This window comes from Pseudophryne corroboree, chromosome 2 (assembly GCF_028390025.1).
Source record: "Pseudophryne corroboree isolate aPseCor3 chromosome 2, aPseCor3.hap2, whole genome shotgun sequence".
Taxonomy (NCBI): Eukaryota; Metazoa; Chordata; class Amphibia; order Anura; family Myobatrachidae; genus Pseudophryne; species Pseudophryne corroboree.
In genome coordinates, this window is record NC_086445.1 from 380414748 (window position 1) to 380435269 (window position 20522).

The window sequence follows — 20522 nt, forward strand, 5'->3', positions numbered from 1 at the left end:
CCTCGTACGCCGATTGCTGACAAGGTGAGCGGCGGCACTAAACACTCTTTCGGAATACACACTTGTGGGAGGACAACTTAGGTAGAATAAAGCCAGTTTGTGCAAGGGCCTCCAAATTGCCTCTTTTTCCTGCCAGTATACGTACGGACTGTCTGCCGTGCCTACTTGGATGCGGTCACTCATATAATCCTCCACCATTCTTTCAATGGTGAGAGAATCATATGCAGTGACAGTAGACGACATGTCCGTAATCGTTGTCAGGTCCTTCAGTCCGGACCAGATGTCAGCATCAGCAGTCGCTCCAGGCTGACCTGCATCACCGCCAGCGGGTGGGCTCGGAATTATGAGCCTTTTCCTCGCACCCCCAATTGCGGGAGAATGTGAAGGAGGAGCTGTTGACCGATCAAGTTCCACTTGACATGATAATTTTCTCACCAGCAGGTCTTTGAACCCCTGCAGACTTGTGTCTGCCGGAAAGAGAGATACAACGTAGGTTTTAAATCTAGGATCGAGCACGGTGGCCAAAATGTAGTGCTCTGATTTCAACAGATTGACCACCCGTGAATCCTGGTTAAGCGAATGAAGGGCTCCATCCACAAGTCCCACATGCCTAGCGGAATCACTCTTTCTTAGCTCCTCCTTCAATGTCTCCAGCTTCTTCTGCAAAAGCCTGATGAGGGGAATGACCTGACTCAGGCTGGCAGTGTCTGAACTGACTTCACGTGTGGCAAGTTCAAAAGGTTGCAGAACCTTGCACAACGTTGAAATCATTCTCCACTGCGCTTGAGACAGGTGCATTCCACCTCCTTTGTCTATATCATGGCCAGATGTATAGGCTTGAATGGCCTTTTGCTGCTCCTCCAACCTCTGAAGCATATAGAGGGTTGAATTCCACCTCGTTACCACTTCTTGCTTCAGATGATGGCAGGGCAGGTTCAGGCGTTTTTGGTGTTGCTCCAGTCTTCTGTACGTGGTGCCTGTACGCCGAAAGTGTCCCGCAATTCTTCTGGCCACCGACAGCATCTCTTGCACGCCCCTCTCGTTTTTTAAATAATTCTGCACCACCAAATTCAAGGTATGTGCAAAACATGGGACGTGCTGGAATTTGCCCAGATATAATGCACGCACAATATTGCTGGCGTTGTCCGATGCCACAAATCCACAGGAGAGTCCAATTGGGGTAAGCCATTCTGCGATGATCTTCCTCAGTTGCCGTAAGAGGTTTTCAGCTGTGTGCGTATTCTGGAAAGCGGTGATACAAAGCGTAGCCTGCCTAGGAAAGAGTTGGCGTTTGCGAGATGCTGCTACTGGTGCCGCCGCTGCTGTTCTTGCGGCGGGAGTCAATACATCTACCCAGTGGGCTGTCACAGTCATGTAGTCCTGAGTCTGCCCTGCTCCACTTGTCCACATGTCCGTGATTAAGTGGACATTGGGTACAACTGCATTTTTTAGGACACTGGTGAGTCTTTTTCTGAGGTCTGTGTACATTTTCGGTATCGCCTGCCTAGAGAAATGGAACCTAGATGGTATTTGGTACCGGGGACACAGTACCTCAAACAAGTCTATAGTTGGCTCTGCAGTAATGATGGATACCGGAACCACGTTTCTCACCGCCCAGGATGCCAAGGCCTCAGTTATCTGCTTTGCAGCAGGATGACTGCTGTGATATTTCATCTTCCTCGCAAAGGACTGTTGGACAGTCAATTGCTTGGTGGAAGTAGTAAAAGTGGTCTTACGACTTCCCCTCTGGGATGACCATCGACTCCCAGCAGCAACAACAGCAGCGCCAGCAGCAGTAGGCGTTACACTCAAGGATGCATCGGAGGAATCCCAGGCAGGAGAGGACTCGTCAGAATTGCCAGTGACATGGCCTGCAGGACTATTGGCATTCCTGGGGAAGGAGGAAATTGACACTGAGGGAGTTGGTGGGGTGGTTTGCGTGAGCTTGGTTACAAGAGGAAGGGATTTACTGGTCAGTGGACTGCTTCCGCTGTCGCCCAAAGTTTTTGAACTTGTCACTGACTTATGATGAATGCGCTGCAGGTGACGTATAAGGGAGGATGTTCCGAGGTGGTTAACGTCCTTACCCCTACTTATTACAGCTTGACAAAGGCAACACACGGCTTGACACCTGTTGTCCGCATTTCTGTTGAAATACTTTCACACCGAAGAGCTGATTTTTTTGGTATTTTCACCAGGCATGTCAATGGCCATATTCCTCCCACGGACAACAGGTGTCTCCCCGGGTGCCTGACTTAAACAAACCACCTCACCATCAGAATCCTCCTTGTCAATTTCCTCCCCAGCGCCAGCAACACCCATATCCTCCTCATCCTGGTGTACTTCAACACTGACATCTTCAATCTGACTATCAGGAACTGGACTGCGGGTGCTCCTTCCAGCACTTGCAGGGGGCGTGCAAATGGTGGAAGGCGCATGCTCTTCACGTCCAGTGTTGGGAAGGTCAGGCATCGCAACCGACACAATTGGACTCTCCTTGTGGATTTGTGATTTCGAAGAACGCACAGTTCTTTGCTGTGCTTTTGTCAGCTTAAGTCTTTTCATTTTTCTAGAGAGAGGCTGAGTGCTTCCATCCTCATGTGAAGCTGAACCACTAGCCATGAACATAGGCCAGGGCCTCAGCCGTTCCTTGCCACTCCGTGTGGTAAATGGCATATTGGCAAGTTTACGCTTCTCCTCCGACGATTTTATTTTAGATTTTTGAGTCCTTTTTTTACTGATATTTTGTGTTTTGGATTTTACATGCTCTGTACTATGACATTGGGCATCGGCCTTGGCAGACGACGTTGATGGAATTTCATCGTCTCGGCCATGACTAGTGGCAGCAGCTTCAGCACGAGGTGGAAGTGGATCTTGATCTTTCCCTATTTTTGGAACCTCAACATTTTTGTTCTCCATATTTTAATAGGCACAACTAAAAGGCACCTCAGGTAAACAATGGAGATGGATGGATACTAGTATACTTATGGATGACGAGTGACTGACGACACAGAGGTATCTACAGCCGTGGACTACCGTACTGCGTCTGCTAGTATAGAGATGATAATGATATAAAAAATATATATATATCACTACTGCAGGTATATATATATATAATGACGGACCTGCTGGACGCTGTCAGCAGACTGCTGAACTACTAGTATGAAGAAGATAGAAAAAAAAAAAAACCCACCACAGGTAGGTATACAATTATGGACGAGCACTGACGACACAGAGGTAGCCACAGGTAGCCACAGCCGTGGACTACCGTACTGCGTCTGCTAGTATAGAGATGATAATGATATAAAAAATATATATATATCACTACTGCAGGTATATATAATATATAATGACGGACCTGCTGGACGCTGTCAGCAGACTGCTGAACTACTAGTATGAAGAAGATAGAAAAAAAAAAACCCCACCACAGGTAGGTATACAATTATGGACGAGCACTGACGACACAGAGGTAGCCACAGCCGTGGACTACCGTACTGCGTCTGCTAATATAGAGATGATAATGATATAAAAAATATATATATATCACTACTGCAGGTATATATAATATATAATGACGGACCTGCTGGACGCTGTCAGCAGACTGCTGAACTACTAGTATGAAGAAGATAGAAAAAAAAAACACCCACCACAGGTAGGTATACAATTATGGACGAGCACTGACGACACAGAGGTAGCTACAGCCGTGGACTACCGTACTGCGTCTGCTAATATAGAGATGATAAAGATGATAGAGATGAACAAAAAAAATATAACACTACTGCAGGTAAATATTTATATAATATAATGAATGACGGACCTGCTGGACACTGTCAGCAGAATGCGTTTATAGAATAAAAAAAAAAACACCACAGGAGTGTTTGTTTAACTTTTTCAGGCAGACAATATACTGGTGGTCAGTGGTCACACTGGCAGCAAAAGTGTGCACTGTACTCCTGCTATAACTGCTCCCCAGTCTCCCCCACAATTAAGCTGTGTGAGCAACACTGGCAGTGAGCACTCAGCACAGTCAGATATAGTACATACATAGATGATATATTATCATTATCATATTATCATGCAGCACACTGAGGCTGAGCACAGATATGGTATGTGACTGTGTATCGTTTTTTTTCAGGCAGAGAACCGATTAAAATTAAACTGGTGGTCAGTCACACTATCAGCAAAACTCTGCTGCACTGTACTGAGTACTCCTCCTAATGCTCCCCAAATTAGTAAATCAACTCAAGTGTCTTTGACTCTCTAATCTAATCTAAACGGAGAGGACGCCAGCCACGTCCTCTCCCTATCAATCTCAATGCACGTGTGAAAATGGCGGCGACGCGCGGCTCCTTATATAGAATCCGAGTCTCGCGGGAATCCGACAGCGGGATGATGACGTTCGGGCGCGCTCGGGTTAACCGAGCAAGGCGGGAGGATCAGAGTCTGCTCGGACCTGTGCAAAAAAGGCTGAAGTTCGGGGGGGTTCGGATTCCGAGGAACCGAACCCGCTCATCTCTAATTGTAAACCTGAAGGCAGGGTTGTAGCTATAGCCAGTGCAAGTTTTGTAGAAAAATAGTTTCAGGAACTCCCGTGGGTGGGCAGAGCCTCTGTGGTGCCGAGAGAGGGGAGGGGGGGAGGGTGCAAATTACCCGGGCCCAGATCTGATTGAGGGGCCCAGTGAGGTTCCCGGGCCCCTTCCCCCTTACCTGAGAGCAGCAGCTGCTGTGTGCTGGGCTGCAGTGTGGCCATGGAGGCGCTTAAAATACCATTTTTGGGGGGCTTCAGGGGACTAGCGATATATTTACCTATTCCCGAACCCACCTATCAAACTTTAATGGGGCAGCAGCCAGGACGTTCCAGGTGACGTCATTTTACAGAACACCTTCAGCTCTGACTTCAGGAACGGAGTTCCGGGCGAAAAATATAGCAGTGCGACATGTTCCACCATATCTCACAGCCATCACTGGGCTTGTTTTGTGCCGCCAGGCACCCTAAATTATAGGTTATGTAATGTAACATATCTGAGATCTGTTTCTACTGTCCCTCTTTCCTCTCTGATCACAAACCTCTCCTCTAGTAATTGAAAAGAATAAGATGAAACAAAGACTAAATGGTCTATTTATTAAAAAAAACAATACAATGGGGACCTGCATATCATGGCATTAAGGAATGTTTTTCATTTAGCATACTTTGTTATTATTTCACATCAATTTCTGACACTGTGCAAGCATGGCAATAGTGGACGGAGGCTGCTGGAAAGGGATAATGCCTCTATAAGTACAAGGTAGCTAACGCCAGGGCCGTAACTAGGTGTGTGCCGATGGTGCCTTGCCCACAGTGCAAATGCACTGCAGGCGAACCACCTTGCAACACACCCGCACGGCCGCTATCTCCATTCTCCAGACTCCGTCATGCTGCACAGCACACAGCCACACTCACTGCTGCTGCTGCTGGAGGCGCCGCCTGTGTCCTGCGTGCGGCGCCGCCTGTATCCACTACAGTGTGCGGCGCTGCCTGTATCCATTTCAGTGTGCGGTGCTGCCTGTGTCCCTACTTCCGCTGGCAGCGCCGCTTGTGTCCCGATGGCGGCGGCGGCGCCTGTGTCCCACTGGTGGCGGCGCCGCCTGTGTCCCGCTGGCGGTGGTGCCGCCTGTGTCCCGCTGGCAGCTGGCGCTGCCTGTGTTCATACTCCCACTGGCGGCGGCGCCTGTGTCCCCTCACCCACCTCCGCCGCTGATTGTTCCTATAAGAGTCTGGGTGCAGGGGACTGTGAAGCTGCTGCTGTAGCCGGCGGTTGGTCAGTCTGCAGGAAGATGGGGCAGCAGTGTGTACATGGAGAAGCAGGACACTACCAAGAGGACTCGGCGCGCTGCCCTGAATTGTAAGTATCTATCTATCTATCTCTCTCTATCAATTCTATTTGCCACAATGTGTAAAAAGGGGACGCTGTCTGGCGTAATGTGTAAAAAAGGGGACTCTGTCTGCCGTAATATCTAAAAAAGGGGACTCTGTCTGCCGTAATGTGTAAAAAGGGGACGCTGTATGCTGTAATGTGTAAAAAGGGGGACGCTATCTGCCGTAATGTGTAAAAAGGGGACGCTGTCTGCCGTAATGTGTAAAAAAGGGGACTCTGGCTGCCGTAATGTGTAAAAAGAGGACGCTGTCTGCCGTAATGTGTAAAAAGGGGACGCTGTCTGCCGTAAGGTGTAAAAGGGGCTCTACCTGGTGTAGTGGCGCTACTGTGTGGCGCAATTTGAATAATGGTGTCTACTGTGCACCATTATATGAATTGGTATTATTTTGTGGCCATACCCCTTTCACGTGAAGCCACGCCCCTATAATTTTTGCACGCGCCTAAGGCGCGCACTGCCGCCGGTTTGCGTTAAGGGGGGGTGGGCGATGCCGTTTCTTGTACACAGCGCTAAAATGTCTAGTTTCGGCACTGGCTAACACCATCTTCAGGTGGTGCTAGCCAATGGGCCCACCCTCCAGTATGCTATGCTTTTCTGAGCTTGATAAATAGGGCCAGAACACAGTCCCCTTTAATGAGAACTGTAATATGCCCTGTTAGCCTAATTCAGGAGATATCTCTGCATTAGGCACTTGCTAAATAGCTCTGAATTAAAAATGGGGCAGGGATGTACCAGTCATAATGCCTGTGTGTACAAGCTTTGTACTCTTACTGTACTATCAGCATCTCTAAAATAGTACAGACAATCATAGCAAGAAGAACATGGGATCTCCAGATGATAAACACATTGATAATGGGTGGAAGTAGAGAACACTCCAAGACACTGATCACTGACCCCCACTCCTCAGACTGACAGACAGTAAAGTAGGAGAGTGTGGCCTGAATCCTCGACGTGTGATGAGTGACATGCAGAGGTTGACAAGACCATATCATACTTGCCCACTCTCCTGGAACTTCTGGGAGACTCTAGGAGGAGAGCCTCCACCGCCGACCGACCCATGAAGTGGGAGGGATGAGGGTAATGATGTGATTTGCAATGAATTGCAACACTGAGGCCCCACCCCAGCACTGCAAAGCCTTGAATCCCGGCAAAATATCACAGGGGTTTGGCCATGGTAATGTGATTCACAGAGCTCTGCCTCTATCCTGTCCACTTGTCTGCTACTCTCCTGAACAGGAAGTTGCCAATGTCATCAAGTATAGACCATATTCAATGGGCTCTGAGCAATGTTGCTGTCATAGGGTCTAAGAATAATCAGAATGATGGTGAACTAAATACAGTATGCAGATGTTCTATTTTAGTCTGCTACTAACTGAATAACAAATGTCGGGAGCTTTTCTTAGATCAGAAGTTTCAAACTTTGATGGCCTCATTTAGGAAACTTGTTTTGCATTTTTTTACAAGGTAAAACCAAATTTGTTTGCTTGGTTGTTTGGACAGCTGTCAGAATTATTTTGTTATATTAGGATTCCACACCCCCCCCCGTCCCCCCCAAGTTATTTGAAACATATCATTCACGTGAAATTAGTGCTTAAGCCTTTATCATCATATGCCAAAGGACATACGATTCATTTATGACTTTGCATGAAATGCATATTTGCCTGCTGCACTTACCAACCAGTAGATTTAACATGATATAGGCAATAATGACATAAAAGGAGCAGAAATACATAAGTGCTCCAGCGTAATTTCCACAGTCGGTTTCCCAGTATCTATTGTGATCTGGAGTGCAAAAAGGAGGCTGTACCTGAAATTAAGAAACCAATGTCACTAAATTGCTTGGCACATAAGCATGACTACAGTAGTATTTCAGTTCAGGCTGTCTCCAACTCTGAAAAAAAAAAATTTGTCCAGCATGGGGGGTCTCTAAAGGACGAGGGGCCAGAGGTAACATATCCCTTGGGCCCCCACCTTAATCCAGCTCTGACTGAGGCTGTATAACAGTATATGTAGCACAACAGAACTTGTATTGGAAAAAAGCTGTGGCTGCTACATTGTAGTACTACATATACAGATTCAGATACTCAGTCGGTATTCGGACTCTTGGTCGACACCAATTAGGTCAACAACCAATAGGTCGACAGTGGATATGTCGACACTAGTAATAGGTCGACACCACCATTAGGTTGACATGAACAAAGTCAACATGCAAAAAAGTCGACATGAGTTTTAAAAAAATTGGGGGGACTTTTCATACTTTACGATCCACGTGGACTACGACTGTGAATGGTAACCTTGCCCGCAGCATGGCGAGTGAAGCGAGCCATGCAAGGGTACATGGTGCACTAATAGGGGTTCCCGGTCACTTGACGTAGAACACGACAAAAAAAACATAAAAAACTCATGTCGACCTTTTTTCATGTCGACCTTGTTCATGTCAACCTAATGGCCGTGTTGACCTATTACTAGTGTCGACCTAGCCACTGTTGACCAATGGGTGTCGACCTAATTGGTGTCGACCATGATTCCCATACCCGACTCAGTCATACACAGATATACAAGTGTCATATATAAAATTTATCAGTCGCAAAAAAAGAAGCAAAAAAAGATGCCTGATGCTAGAAGATTTCGATGCGACTTGGCGTGGCAGGAGAGGCTGTTCGGCGTGACCTCAGCAAGGATGTATGAGGACATATCTGTATATCAGTTGTATGTTCTAAGGACCACTTTTATCACATTTATTAGCAAATTGGGATGATAATATAGGTGGTCATTCCGAGTTGATCGCTAGCTGCATTCGTTCGCTGTGCAGCGATGAGGCAAAAAATCGGCACTTCTGCACATGCGTATGCGGCACAATGCGCACGCGCGACGTACTATTACATCGAACGATGTCGTTTCACACAGGGTCTAGCGAAGCTTTTCAGTCGCACTGCTGGACGCAGAGTGATTGACATAAAGTGGGCGTTTCTGGGTGTCAACTAACCGTTTTCAGGGAGTGTTCGGAAAAACGCAGGCGTGCCAGCAAAAACGAAGGTGTGGCTGGGCGAACGCAGGGCGTGTTTGTGACATAAAAACAGGAACTGAACAGTCTGAAGTGATCGCAAGCGCTGAGTAGGTCTGAAGTTACTCTGAAACTACACAACATTTTTTTGTAGCCGCTCTGCGATCCCTTCGTTCGCACTTCTGCAAAGCTAAATTACACTCCCAGTGGGCAGTGGCATAGCGTTTGCATGGCTGCTAAAAACTGCTAGCGAGTGAACAACTCGGAATGACCCCCATAATGTACACCAGTTTTTTTTAAACATATAGCCCAGGCTTCAAACAGATTTATGGTGTACTAGTAACATTACATGTAAGTGAATATAGCAGTTACAGTATCTATAGTAATAAAATGAAGTGCAGACACTAAATGAGAGAGGGTAAACATTTACAAATAGAGCAAGGTATTTGGAAAACGTATAATTGTATAATAGGCACTTGGTACAGCTAGCAGGTAAATATACAGTATAAGGGAATATTTGGTATACGGTACACCTACGGATATTAGAGGTACTTCACAAATAATATTTAATTAAATAAAGGAGGACTTGGTAAACAAATAAATATACAAAAGTATAGCAGGACAAATGTTGAAAAGCCCTGATACACATTAATCATTCTGTACAGGATTTAAAGAAATATAAATAATAAAAGTATTATACAGTATAGTAATCTAATTAGTGTATTCAGTTTTACTGTTTCCAAACTATATTTACTATATTATCTTTTGTATGCATAAACATTTGCAGTCATATGATCTCAAACTTGTTAATAATACTATGATTTTAGCTTTTGTGTAAGACACGATTTTGATCTTTAGGTTTTTTTTGTATTTACAATTATGTTACTGTAGCTAGTAGATGTGTTCTAGCCTGTCCATGATTAATATAAAGAATAAACTACCCCATCTAAATTCAAAGTTAATGAGCTACACCAAGACAACAACTGTTTCATCTAAATACATATTAACTTCTGAGTGAAGATTTTTAAACTTTTAGCCAGCATAATAGGATGCAAAATCATATTTCCCCAGACTTTAAAACAATGTACACTTGTTCTCCTCTGTACTTACCATACAGTCATGCATTATTTTGTTCCAGTCCTCACCAGTTACTATCCTGAAGAGAACGGTTATAGCTTTCCCTGCTGTGGAGAAGTTAGCATGCCTAGGTAGAAAACACTAAATCAATTAACAGACAGCGTACATTTTTTTTTTCTAAAGTGTCTGGTGCTCAAGTGTCCTCTGATTGTTACAGATGCTGATCAGTATCTAGTTGTTCTGTCTATTAAAACACAATATCCAGAAAATGCACATTTCTACTGTAATGTTACTCTAAGGAGCTTGTTCCACAAAGTGAAGCAGTATTGAGCACAGAATTTAATAAGAAACTATATAGTTCAGTACATATAATCAATTAATTCCCCACTGGACCTGTTTATTAGGGTTTATGCTTTGGAGCACCTGCAATGATAAAGTAATGTATGTTTTCCAAAATGTAGAAGTATAGAAAAAACTAAATCTAAAATTATAAACAAATGTTTGGTGAAAATATGGCCTTTCCCAGGAGGATGGCACCTCAGAATGCCGGAACGAGTGACTTCAAGGTGGCTTGTGATAGAGTCATCGATGCCACATAAATCAGTCACGTAGCACAAATGGTATTTTTTTTACATCAAGCACTTTTTTTTTTTAGAATAAAAATGAGAATGAAAGAGAGGATTCTGGGTTGGGAACAAAGCAATAATAAACAAGCACTGTAACTTGGCATCTAGGTAAAATCATGCTGCACTGCAGGTGGGGCAGATTGAAAATGTACAGATACTAATATGTGAGACGGGGTTGAGTATGGGTGACCAGCGGTTGGGATACCATCAGTCACCATACCGATGACGGGATCCCGGTGTTTAGATTGCCAGCGGGGGGCCACTCACGAGTGGGAATAGTCCCTGTCACTCGGCATGCTGACTGTCGGGGTTTTCCACGGGACGGGATTCCGGCATCTATATAGTGACTGGCGGTCTCCGGACTTGCTTCTTTTTTTTTATACTATGCCTCCAACTTAGAATCAACCCCAATGTATTTATTTATAATATGACACCATGGGGTAAATTTGCTAAGAATTGTGTTGACTAAAATGCTGGACATCACAAGCAGTTTAGAAGGTCAAACTGCTGGCATCCTGAGCCATGCTTGCTGAATTTGTAGTCCCACTATAAAAAACAATATTAGACTCTATTTTTTACACATTACCCCTATATCCACTGCCACCAGGAATAGCCTAGGCCCAGGGGCGTAGTCAGAACTTTGAGGGCCCCATAGCAACAATTTGAAGGGGCCCCTGTCATAATAATTCTAGAGACACATCTCTCTGCAGCAGTTGTTAATTGTATGCCCCATATAGTGCCCTAGTTAATTTTCTGAAACATATTAGAAAAATGTATGTAACACATGTAACGTTGACAGGGAAGGTGGGCCCCTCTCAGCTCTGGGCCACATAGCAGCTGCACTGCCTGCACCTATGGTAGCTACACCCTTGCCTAGGCCTGAGGGTTCCTCGGCAGGTGCCTGGGCTGACTAGATTGGGACTGGTTTATGTGATAGTAGGGGAACCCAAGATGTGTGTCTCCCTGCTATGGTGTAAGCTCCTTTGCTGCTTCAGCTCGATGCTGATTACTGGTAAAAAAGGAAGGACCCTGCGCTGGTTTTTAACACGATTTTCCAGTACCAAACCGGGTTCAGAGGTTCAGGGCTTGTTACGCTTCTGGGGAGGACCACACTCAATTTTACAATACAACAAAACCTGCACAAATCATTTTGATCTGCACAGTGCTTCGAACAAACCTGCCACTCACAGGCAGGCAGTGGCAGATTTTACCTATGGACTGCAGGATTGCAGCCCCCCCTATGTAAAAATCCTCCACAACAGTGAACCAGTTGCAGATCATGACTGCACTGGCTACACTGTGACTGGCAGTGATTTCCTATTGTAAGTGTTACCTGCCAATCACACACATGACAGATAGCCCCAGGTAGAGGTGTTTTCTCTGGGACTGCCAAGCCTGGCTATGATCAACAGACAGCGTGCTTCCAGTAGGAAGTCACTCCCTGCCTTTCATGGAAAAGGTAAATGCAAGTAGGGGTTCTAGTTGCATGGGAACCCCCCTTCCGCACAGCCTGGCCAGCGGCCACTACAGTCAGGGGTGGATTGGGATGGAAAACCAGACCGGGAAATTTATGAAAGCAGCCCTAATGGGGGTGCAGTCTGATGAGGAGGTTGGGACTGTTGAGGGCGTTGGGATCCCTCCTCATAGGCCCCGACTGTACGCAATTGCGGCTTTCCTTGCATCTTTAGCTGCAGCTGTGTCTGAGATGGATTGGGAACTAAAAGTAGCCCTGTAATATTTTGTAGAAGTGGCCTGACATGGTCAGCACAAGAGGTATAACATACCGTGTAGCCATGGCAGCATCACTGGATGGAGTTACTGTACTGCAGATTTGGAATAACAGAATGAATGGGGACAATGCAGTGTACTTAGTGTGGTGGGCTGCCTGTCATGTGAGGGGTGGGGCCACATAACACACAAAACAGGCTCCACAGATACATCTGCCTACCAGGAATCTTTCTGGTGAGCCCTATGGCCAATCCGCCCCTTACTACGGTACATGCGGAATGGAGCTGCTGCATATGCCTAGTGGCAGCAGATTTTCCCCAAGTCTGGTGTGTGTGTGTGTGTGTGTGTGTGTGTGTGTGTGTGTGTGTGTGTGTGTGGATCTGAGTGCTCAGTCATCTCATCAGAGAGAGAATCTCATAAGTGGCTTACCGTGATCATTGGGCCTGCATATGTCTAAAGTACTGGATTACATAAAATACACTCTGTTTGAGGCAGTCTATAGCTTGTTACATGCTAATTATGCATCCATTATAGGATGGTGACAATCGATCTAAAATCAAGTATTTGGAAATCCTGCATTTGCCCAAGGCAGCACCCCAACATCAAAGTGGGTAGGAGCCGCTGCTGCAGGCAGGTCTAATTAATTCCTCAATATTGATGTGATTTTGATCAATTTTACAAACAGAAATCTTAGTAAATCCATGATTTCTATTGTGGCCTATGAGGGTAATTCAGATCTGATCGCAGCAGCAAATTTGTTAGCAGTTGGGCAAAACCATGGGGGTAATTCCAAGTTGATCGCAGCAGGAAATTTTTTAGCAGTTGGGCAAAACCATGTGCACTGCAGGGGAGGCAGATATAACGTGTAGAGAGAGAGTTAGATTTGGGTGGGTTATTTTGTTTCTGTGCATGGTAAATACTGGCTGCTTTATTTTTACACTGCAATTTAGATTGCAGATTGAACTCACCACACCCAAATCTAACTCTCTCTGCAAATGTTATATCTGCCTCTCCTGAAGTGCACATGGTTTTGCCCAACTGCTAAAAACTTTCCTGCTGCGATCAACTCAGAATTACCCCCCATGTGCAGTGCAAGGGGGGCAGATATAACATGTGCAGAGAGAGTTAGATTTGGGTGGGGTGTGTTCAAAACTGAAATCTAGATTGCAGTGCAAAACTAATGCAGCCAGTATTTACCTTGCACAGAAACAAAATAACCCACCCAAATCTAACTCTCTCTGCACATGTTATATCTGCCACACCTGCAGTGCACATGGGAGGTAATTCTGAGTTGATCGCAGCAGGAACTTTGTTAGCAGTTGGGCAAAACCATGTGCACTGCAGGGGGGCAGATATAACATGTGCAGAGAGAGTTAGATTTGGGTGGGGTGTGTTCAATCTGAAATCTAAGTTGCAGTGTAAAAATAAAGCAGCCAGTATTTACCCTGCACAGAAACAAAATAACCCACCCAAATCATTCAACCAAGATCTTATCCATTCAATAATCCCACATTTTCAATTTATTTAGCAGTCTGCGATGTGGAACAGTGTCAAAAGCCTTACTAAAGTCTAGATAAGCTATATCCATGACTCCACCTTTATCCATCACTTTAGTCACACAGTCAAAAAAGTCAATAAGATTTGCTTGACATGATCTCCCCCCAGTGAATCCATGCTGTTTGGGATCCTGCAAATTGCCGGATTTGAGATAATCTACAACTCTTTGTTTTAAGAGTGTTTCCATCAATTTCCTTACTACTGATGTAAGACTCCCTGGTCTTTAGTTGTTTGCCTCTTCCTTGCTCCCACTTTTGTGCAGTGGGACTACATTTGCTCTTTTCCAGTCCTCTGGAATTACTCCTATAGCTAATGACTGGTTGAATAATTCTGTCAGTGGTGCTACCAGCACCTCTTTAAGTTCTTTTAGTATCGTTGGATGTATCCCTTCTGGCCCCACAGATTTGTCCACTTTCAGCTTTGAGAGTTCTGTTAGGATCTTCTCCTCTGTAAATGTACTTGTTTAATTTTCCTGAATAGCCCTGCAACTTAACTGTGGCCCCTTCCCCTCTCTTTCAGTATGAAATACTGAGCAAAAATAATTATTAAGATGATCTGCTATTACATTGTCTCCCTCAACAAAACTCCCAGTCTCTGTCTTTAGTTTTATTATTCCGCCTTTTGTTTTTCTCCTTTCGCTTATATACCTAAAAAAAGTTTTGCTTCCTTTACCCACTGACTGGGCCACTTTCTCCTCAGCTTGTGCCTTTGCACATCTGATTACCTTCTTAGTCTCCTTCTGTCTAACAAGATATATCTCTTTGTCTTCATTATTTTGTGTCTGCTTATATTTCATAAAAGCCATATTTTTTGCTTTCACAATATTTGCTACTTCTTTCGCAAACCACACTGGCTTCCTTTTCCTTGTGTTTTTCCTAACACTTTTGATACAAAGGTCTGTTGCCTTTAATATTGCACATTTAATGTTTCCTATCTCTCCTGCACTGCTTCCAAATTCCTCCACTCTGCCAAAGAATCGCTTACACATTTTCCCATCCCTACAAAATCAGCCTTCCTAAAATCCAACACCTTTGTTTTTGTATGGGATGAGTCAGTCTCTGTCTTTATGCTGAACCATACTGCTTGATGATCACTGAATCCCAGGTTTTCACCCACTTTTACGTCTGATATTCAGTCTCCATTTCTAAGTATTAAGTCTAATATTGCGTCTTTCCGAGTGGGCTCCCTCACCAATTGGTGGAGGGATGCTGCCTGAAGGGAATTTAAAATGTCCCTACTTCTAGTGGAACTAGCAAAAGACACCTCCCAGTTTACATCAGGAAGATTAAAGTCTCCCATGATTATTACCTCTCCTTTTAATGCCATTTTAGTTATGTCCTGCAATAGGTTCTTCTCAAGTTCCTCTTCCTGACCTGTACGGTCAATACGAATAATCGACTTCTCCCCTGTTTCTATGGTCACCCAAGGGGCCTCAGTTTTTTCTTCAATACTTTGTATTAAGGTAGTATTTATGCTTTTTTTTTACATACATTACTACCCCTCCTCCGATTTTTCCAATTCTGTCCTTCCTAAATAAAGTATATCCCGGTATAGCTATGTACCAGTCATGATTTTCATTGTACCATGACTCTGTAATTGCCACAATGTCTAGATCATCCCTTGTCATTATTGCAATTAGTTCTGGGATTTTATTTCCTAAGCTCCTAGCATTTGCACACATAGCTTTTAGAGTTTTGTTTGTGCTTTTTCTGTTCCTAGCTATGTTCTTCTGTCTGCGTATGTTTATTTGGTTTTGATCTGAATTATCTTCTGCTGCTGTGGATATGCTTCCTATTTCCTTTGCCTGCAGAATCAATACCTCTGTGTTGGGGGAGCAGATTTCTTTATTCCTGTTTGGTTCACTGTCCCCCTCTGTTAGTTTAAATAGTTCTTGATGAAGCATCCAAACTGTTTAGTTAGTATTCTCGTTCCCCTTGAAGATGGGTGCAGGCCATCACTTTTGTATAAGCTCCTATCTTGCCAGAGGGTGTGACTATGGCCTTTAAATCCAAATCTCTCCTCTTTGCACCATGTCCTTAGCCAAACATTGAAGTTTCTAATGCAATGATTTCTGTCTTCCCCTCTGTGTACTGGCAATACTTCTGAAAATGCGTGTGGATGAGAGACGCAGATCTTGTGCAGAGCAGAGAGGTTGGGTAGGGAGATATTTTGAGACAAGTGAAGAGATGTATGTTGGTGCAGTTTGGTTAATAGCTGTGTATGTCAGTAAAAGTATTTTATATTTAATACAGTAGAATACCGGTAACCAATACCGGTGACTGACATAGCGAATCTGCAGACGATGAACGTCTAGCGAGGAAGATTAGCCTCGCAGCTGCATTCAAAATGAATTGTAGTGGTGAGAGCCTATGTTTGGGAAGACCGGTCAGGAGACTATTACAATAACCTATGCGGGAAATAATGAGAGCATGGATTAGAGTTTTTGCTGTGTCTTGTGTAAGATATGGTCGTATTTTGGATATGTTTCTTAGATGTATGTAACATGATCTTGAGACAGATTGAATGTGGGGAACAAAGTACAGTTTAGAGTCAAGAATGACACCTAGGCAGTGAGCCTGTGGGGTAGCGATGATTGCCGAGTTCTCAACAGTGATAGAGCTATCAGGTTGGTAACTACTATTGGCTGGTGGAAATATAATTAATTCTGTTTTGGAAATATTAAGTTTGAGGTGGTGAGATGTCATCCAAGATGAAATGGCAGAAAGGCATTCAGTGACACGGCCCAATACAGATGGTGACAAATCTGGGGAGTATAGGTAGATTTGAGTATCATCCGCCTACAGATGCTACTGAAATCCAAAAGAGTTGATTAGTTTGCCAAGAGATGTGGTATAGATATAGAAATGCAGAGGACCTTAGACTGAGCCTTGCGGTACTCCAACTGAGAGAGGTAGCGAAGAGGAGGTGGAATCAGAGAAACGAACACTGAAGGAGTGATTAGATAGGTAGGATGAGAACCAAGAAAGGGCTGTGTCCTGAATACCTAGGGATTGTAGTGTAGTTTGTATGAGAAGAGAGTTTTGCACAACTGCTAACAATTTGATGTTGCTATCAACTCTGAATTACCCCATATGTAGAGCATATGATGTTTGGGCCTATAGTTTAATGTCATTTAAAGTCATGTTTGACATGCGATTTCCCGTCAATTTTGCCTTTAGTAAATCTCAAGATTTGCAAAATTGACGAGATAATATAGAAAAACATCAAATCGCCCAAAATTGATCTATAGTAAATTTTACCCCATATCAGGGCTAAGCGTCCAATAGCCAAATCCCTACAACATCAGTGCAAAGTAAAAACAGCAAAGATAAAGGGAGCAACATATCCAGGTAAGAGCTACAGTATATACGTTACTTTTCATGACTGTGTTTTATGTACATGTGGACAAAACAAACACAGTGGCTTGGATCATGGCAGCTGTATATGTATTCTAAAAGGTAACAATTTCCATGATTTTTTTTATTTACATGAGAGAAGCTCATCTTATACAGTGACATAGACATGCTTTCATATAATGAATTTGAGGCTGTTCAGTACCAAATATATATATTTTCTGTTGTTTGATATTTGAGTGTCATAGGGCAGAGATTGCACATGCAGCACAGTGTTTCCAGTTTAGCAGCTAGCCACATGGCATTTTTATTACCCATGGCATACAGTAGGTGTTGTAGATTTGGTCTCAGACAATATTTTCAATGAGGCGGCCTTTGTACTATGTATGGGAACTTTACATAAGAATGCAGTTATGGACACACAAACATAAATGTAACATAGACATGTAAATTTAGGACTGCAACACATAAAATTGTGACAGTTGCAATTCATCCTTTCTTTTATGATGAAATGAAGGCATATGTGAAGCTATGACAAACATAACTTAATGAGACTAATGTAAGGTCTGCATTAATAAATGGTCCTAAATTGATAGTAAACAGAACTCTGATGTGCAAGGTACCTGGATAGGAGGACTTCCCATAAGTGGAAAGTGGCATTAACCCATGAATGTGGAATGTAGATAAATAGGCACATTGGAACAAAAATGTATCATGTATGGTCCATTCTTTGCTCCCAACGACTCATACTTATATTGCATCTGATATACAACATTGCCAGAGAGTGGATATGCATGACAGGCACAAGTTATTAAATTCAAACAATGCATTTATTTCTAATAATTGGGACATTATGAACACTGGAGACCATGTGGCCTATTTATTAGCTAAATATTACAGTCAATTCTACAAAAATGACCATCTCTGGGGGTTTCCACATGATATAGTATCAGGGCTAGTTGACAAGGGATACTGCAGATGTTGCAGTCCCCCATAGCTGTCAGGGACTGCAAAAATGCCTTATTTACTAAGCTTCAAAAGCTTAGTTTTTTGTCTTACACACTTTCTTTACTCACCCAACCCGCTAGATCATCTTCAGTCAGGCTTTCGTTGCCAACACTACACTGAGCAGGGGTGCAGCCAGAACTCTGAGGGCCCCATAGTAATATTTCGAAGGGGCCCCTATCCCAAATTCCCAATGCTTCTAGAGAAATGCCTCTCCAAAACAAGTGCCTTAGTTAATGTTATGCCCCATAGTTGTCCCCTAGTTCATTTTATGAACCATAATAGTGCCCTAGTTCACATTATGTCACCCTGTAGGGCTGCCAGTACACATTATGCAACACAGTACCCCAAATTCATATTATGGCATACAGTGCCTCCACTTCATATTGTGCCACATTATAGTGCCCCAGTACATATTATGTAACATAATGCCCTCCAGTTCATTTGATACCACATTACAATGAGCTGGACCAGGGGCATAACTAGATATATTGAAGGCCCCAAGGCAAAAGTTTGTAAGGACCGCTATCTATCACCCAATGGTGAAAAATGTATATAACACATGTAACTGTGACAGGGAAGGTGGGCCCCTTTCAGCTCTGGGCCCCAAAGCAACTGCACTCCCTGCACCTATGGTAGCTACGCCCTTGCCACTGAGACTGCACTAACTAACTTGGTCAGTGTTTTGATCACTGCTAAATCAAAACTCACTTCTAATTTTGATTCTCTTTGTGCTGCATTTGACTGTCTCTTCTAATTCAAATACTGCAAACCCTATGTATTCAGGATATTGTCCTGGTTCTCATAATACATATCAAATTGCACTTTCAGTGTTCGTTTCTCTGCAAGCACCTCCTCTGCACTTATTATACACGATAGAGTACCGCTAGATGCAGTCTTAGGTCATCTGCTCTTTTCTATCTCTCTCATGTCTCTTGGAAACTTAATAAGCTCATTTGGATTTCAGATTCTTCTCTATACGGATTAGAGATGTGCAGTTTGGTTCTCATGAAATCTGAATCCACCTGAATTTTGTGGATCTGAAAATGAACCAAAACCCGATCCAGATCTCCCGTGGTTAAGAGTTCAGATTTTAAATTAGAATTTCAGGTTTTAGATTGCAAAAATTAATTGATTTTAGCAGTTTTTATCTATTTTTATCAAATGATTATCAATTTTTTAAAATGATTTTTAACCAATCCCAAAATCCAAATCCATACAAAACATTTGAGGGTAGTTTTGTCAAAACCAAAACACGATGATGAATTTGAACCCAAACGCAGAAGTCCTAAAACATGTTATATTCAAATTTTCTCTTTGTTATTTCATCTTGGACATCTTCTCGCCACTTTAAATTCAATCTTTTCAAAAACAGCTAATAGTATTCCCACCAGTCAACAGAAGTTACATACTGGGCATCTCAATCTCTATTGACAACACAACAATCAATCCTATCTATCAAGCCTGCTGCCTAGAACTGTCCTTTCTTCCCCACATTCAATATGTTCCCAAATCCTCACCCATATATCTAAGGAATGTTTCCAGAATACGCACATACTGTATCTCTTACAAGACACACTCATTACCTGCTTCCAATCCCGGTTATAAGACATATTTTGGGATGCGTCCTTTCTGTGGAATACCCTGCCTTGCACAATAAGACTTTCCTCTAGTCCCCAAACCTTTAAGCATTCCTCAAAACTTCACCTCTTCAGGCAAGCATGTCAAATTACAGAACTAGTGACTTCAGGTATTATAACTACAGATGTAGCCACCTTTATCTTGACCGATTCTCTGCCTAGATGGACGTTTAGTCACGCTAAGGCGATAGCTTAGCTTGCTGAGTTTAATCACAGGCAGGCGCATTGAGGCGATTCTAGATACTCAGCATGCATTACACATCTCCACCACTGGGTGGCTAATGCTCCCCTAATCCAGTACTTTCGATCGTATAGCCGCGGATTGATCCACAGCTCTGGCAAATGGTCAGTGACGACTGTAATGTTAATAGATGGTGACCAATGGTCAGACGGTGAGAGTTCTCAATATAAATTAATAGTTTATATAGACACAAACGAACATGTTAAAACACTTGTGTATGCAGATGCAAGATTGTGTATGGAGACGCAACTAATTGTGTAAAAGGAAGTATGTACAATGCATAAACACCGTGCTTTTGAAATATATGTACGGTATGAGCGTCCGAGTTCCCTAAGGCATAATGGGGAGGGGTCGCTATTTGCAGTACTTTTACACATG

General features: G+C 43.5%; 1 protein-coding gene across 3 annotated transcripts in view; it reads right to left on the reverse strand.

Moving 5' to 3' along the window:
• NALCN (sodium leak channel, non-selective) overlaps window positions 1–20522 on the reverse strand; it is a 1296054-nt gene that overhangs the window by 48675 nt on the left and 1226857 nt on the right. For all 3 annotated transcript variants that reach the window (XM_063953246.1, XM_063953245.1, XM_063953244.1), the window contains 2 exons: window positions 10028–10121; window positions 7588–7720 (listed from right to left, as the gene is read on the reverse strand). In XM_063953246.1, the coding sequence (XP_063809316.1) occupies window positions 7588–7720; window positions 10028–10121 (227 nt within the window). The remainder of the gene's footprint in view (window positions 1–7587; window positions 7721–10027; window positions 10122–20522) is intronic.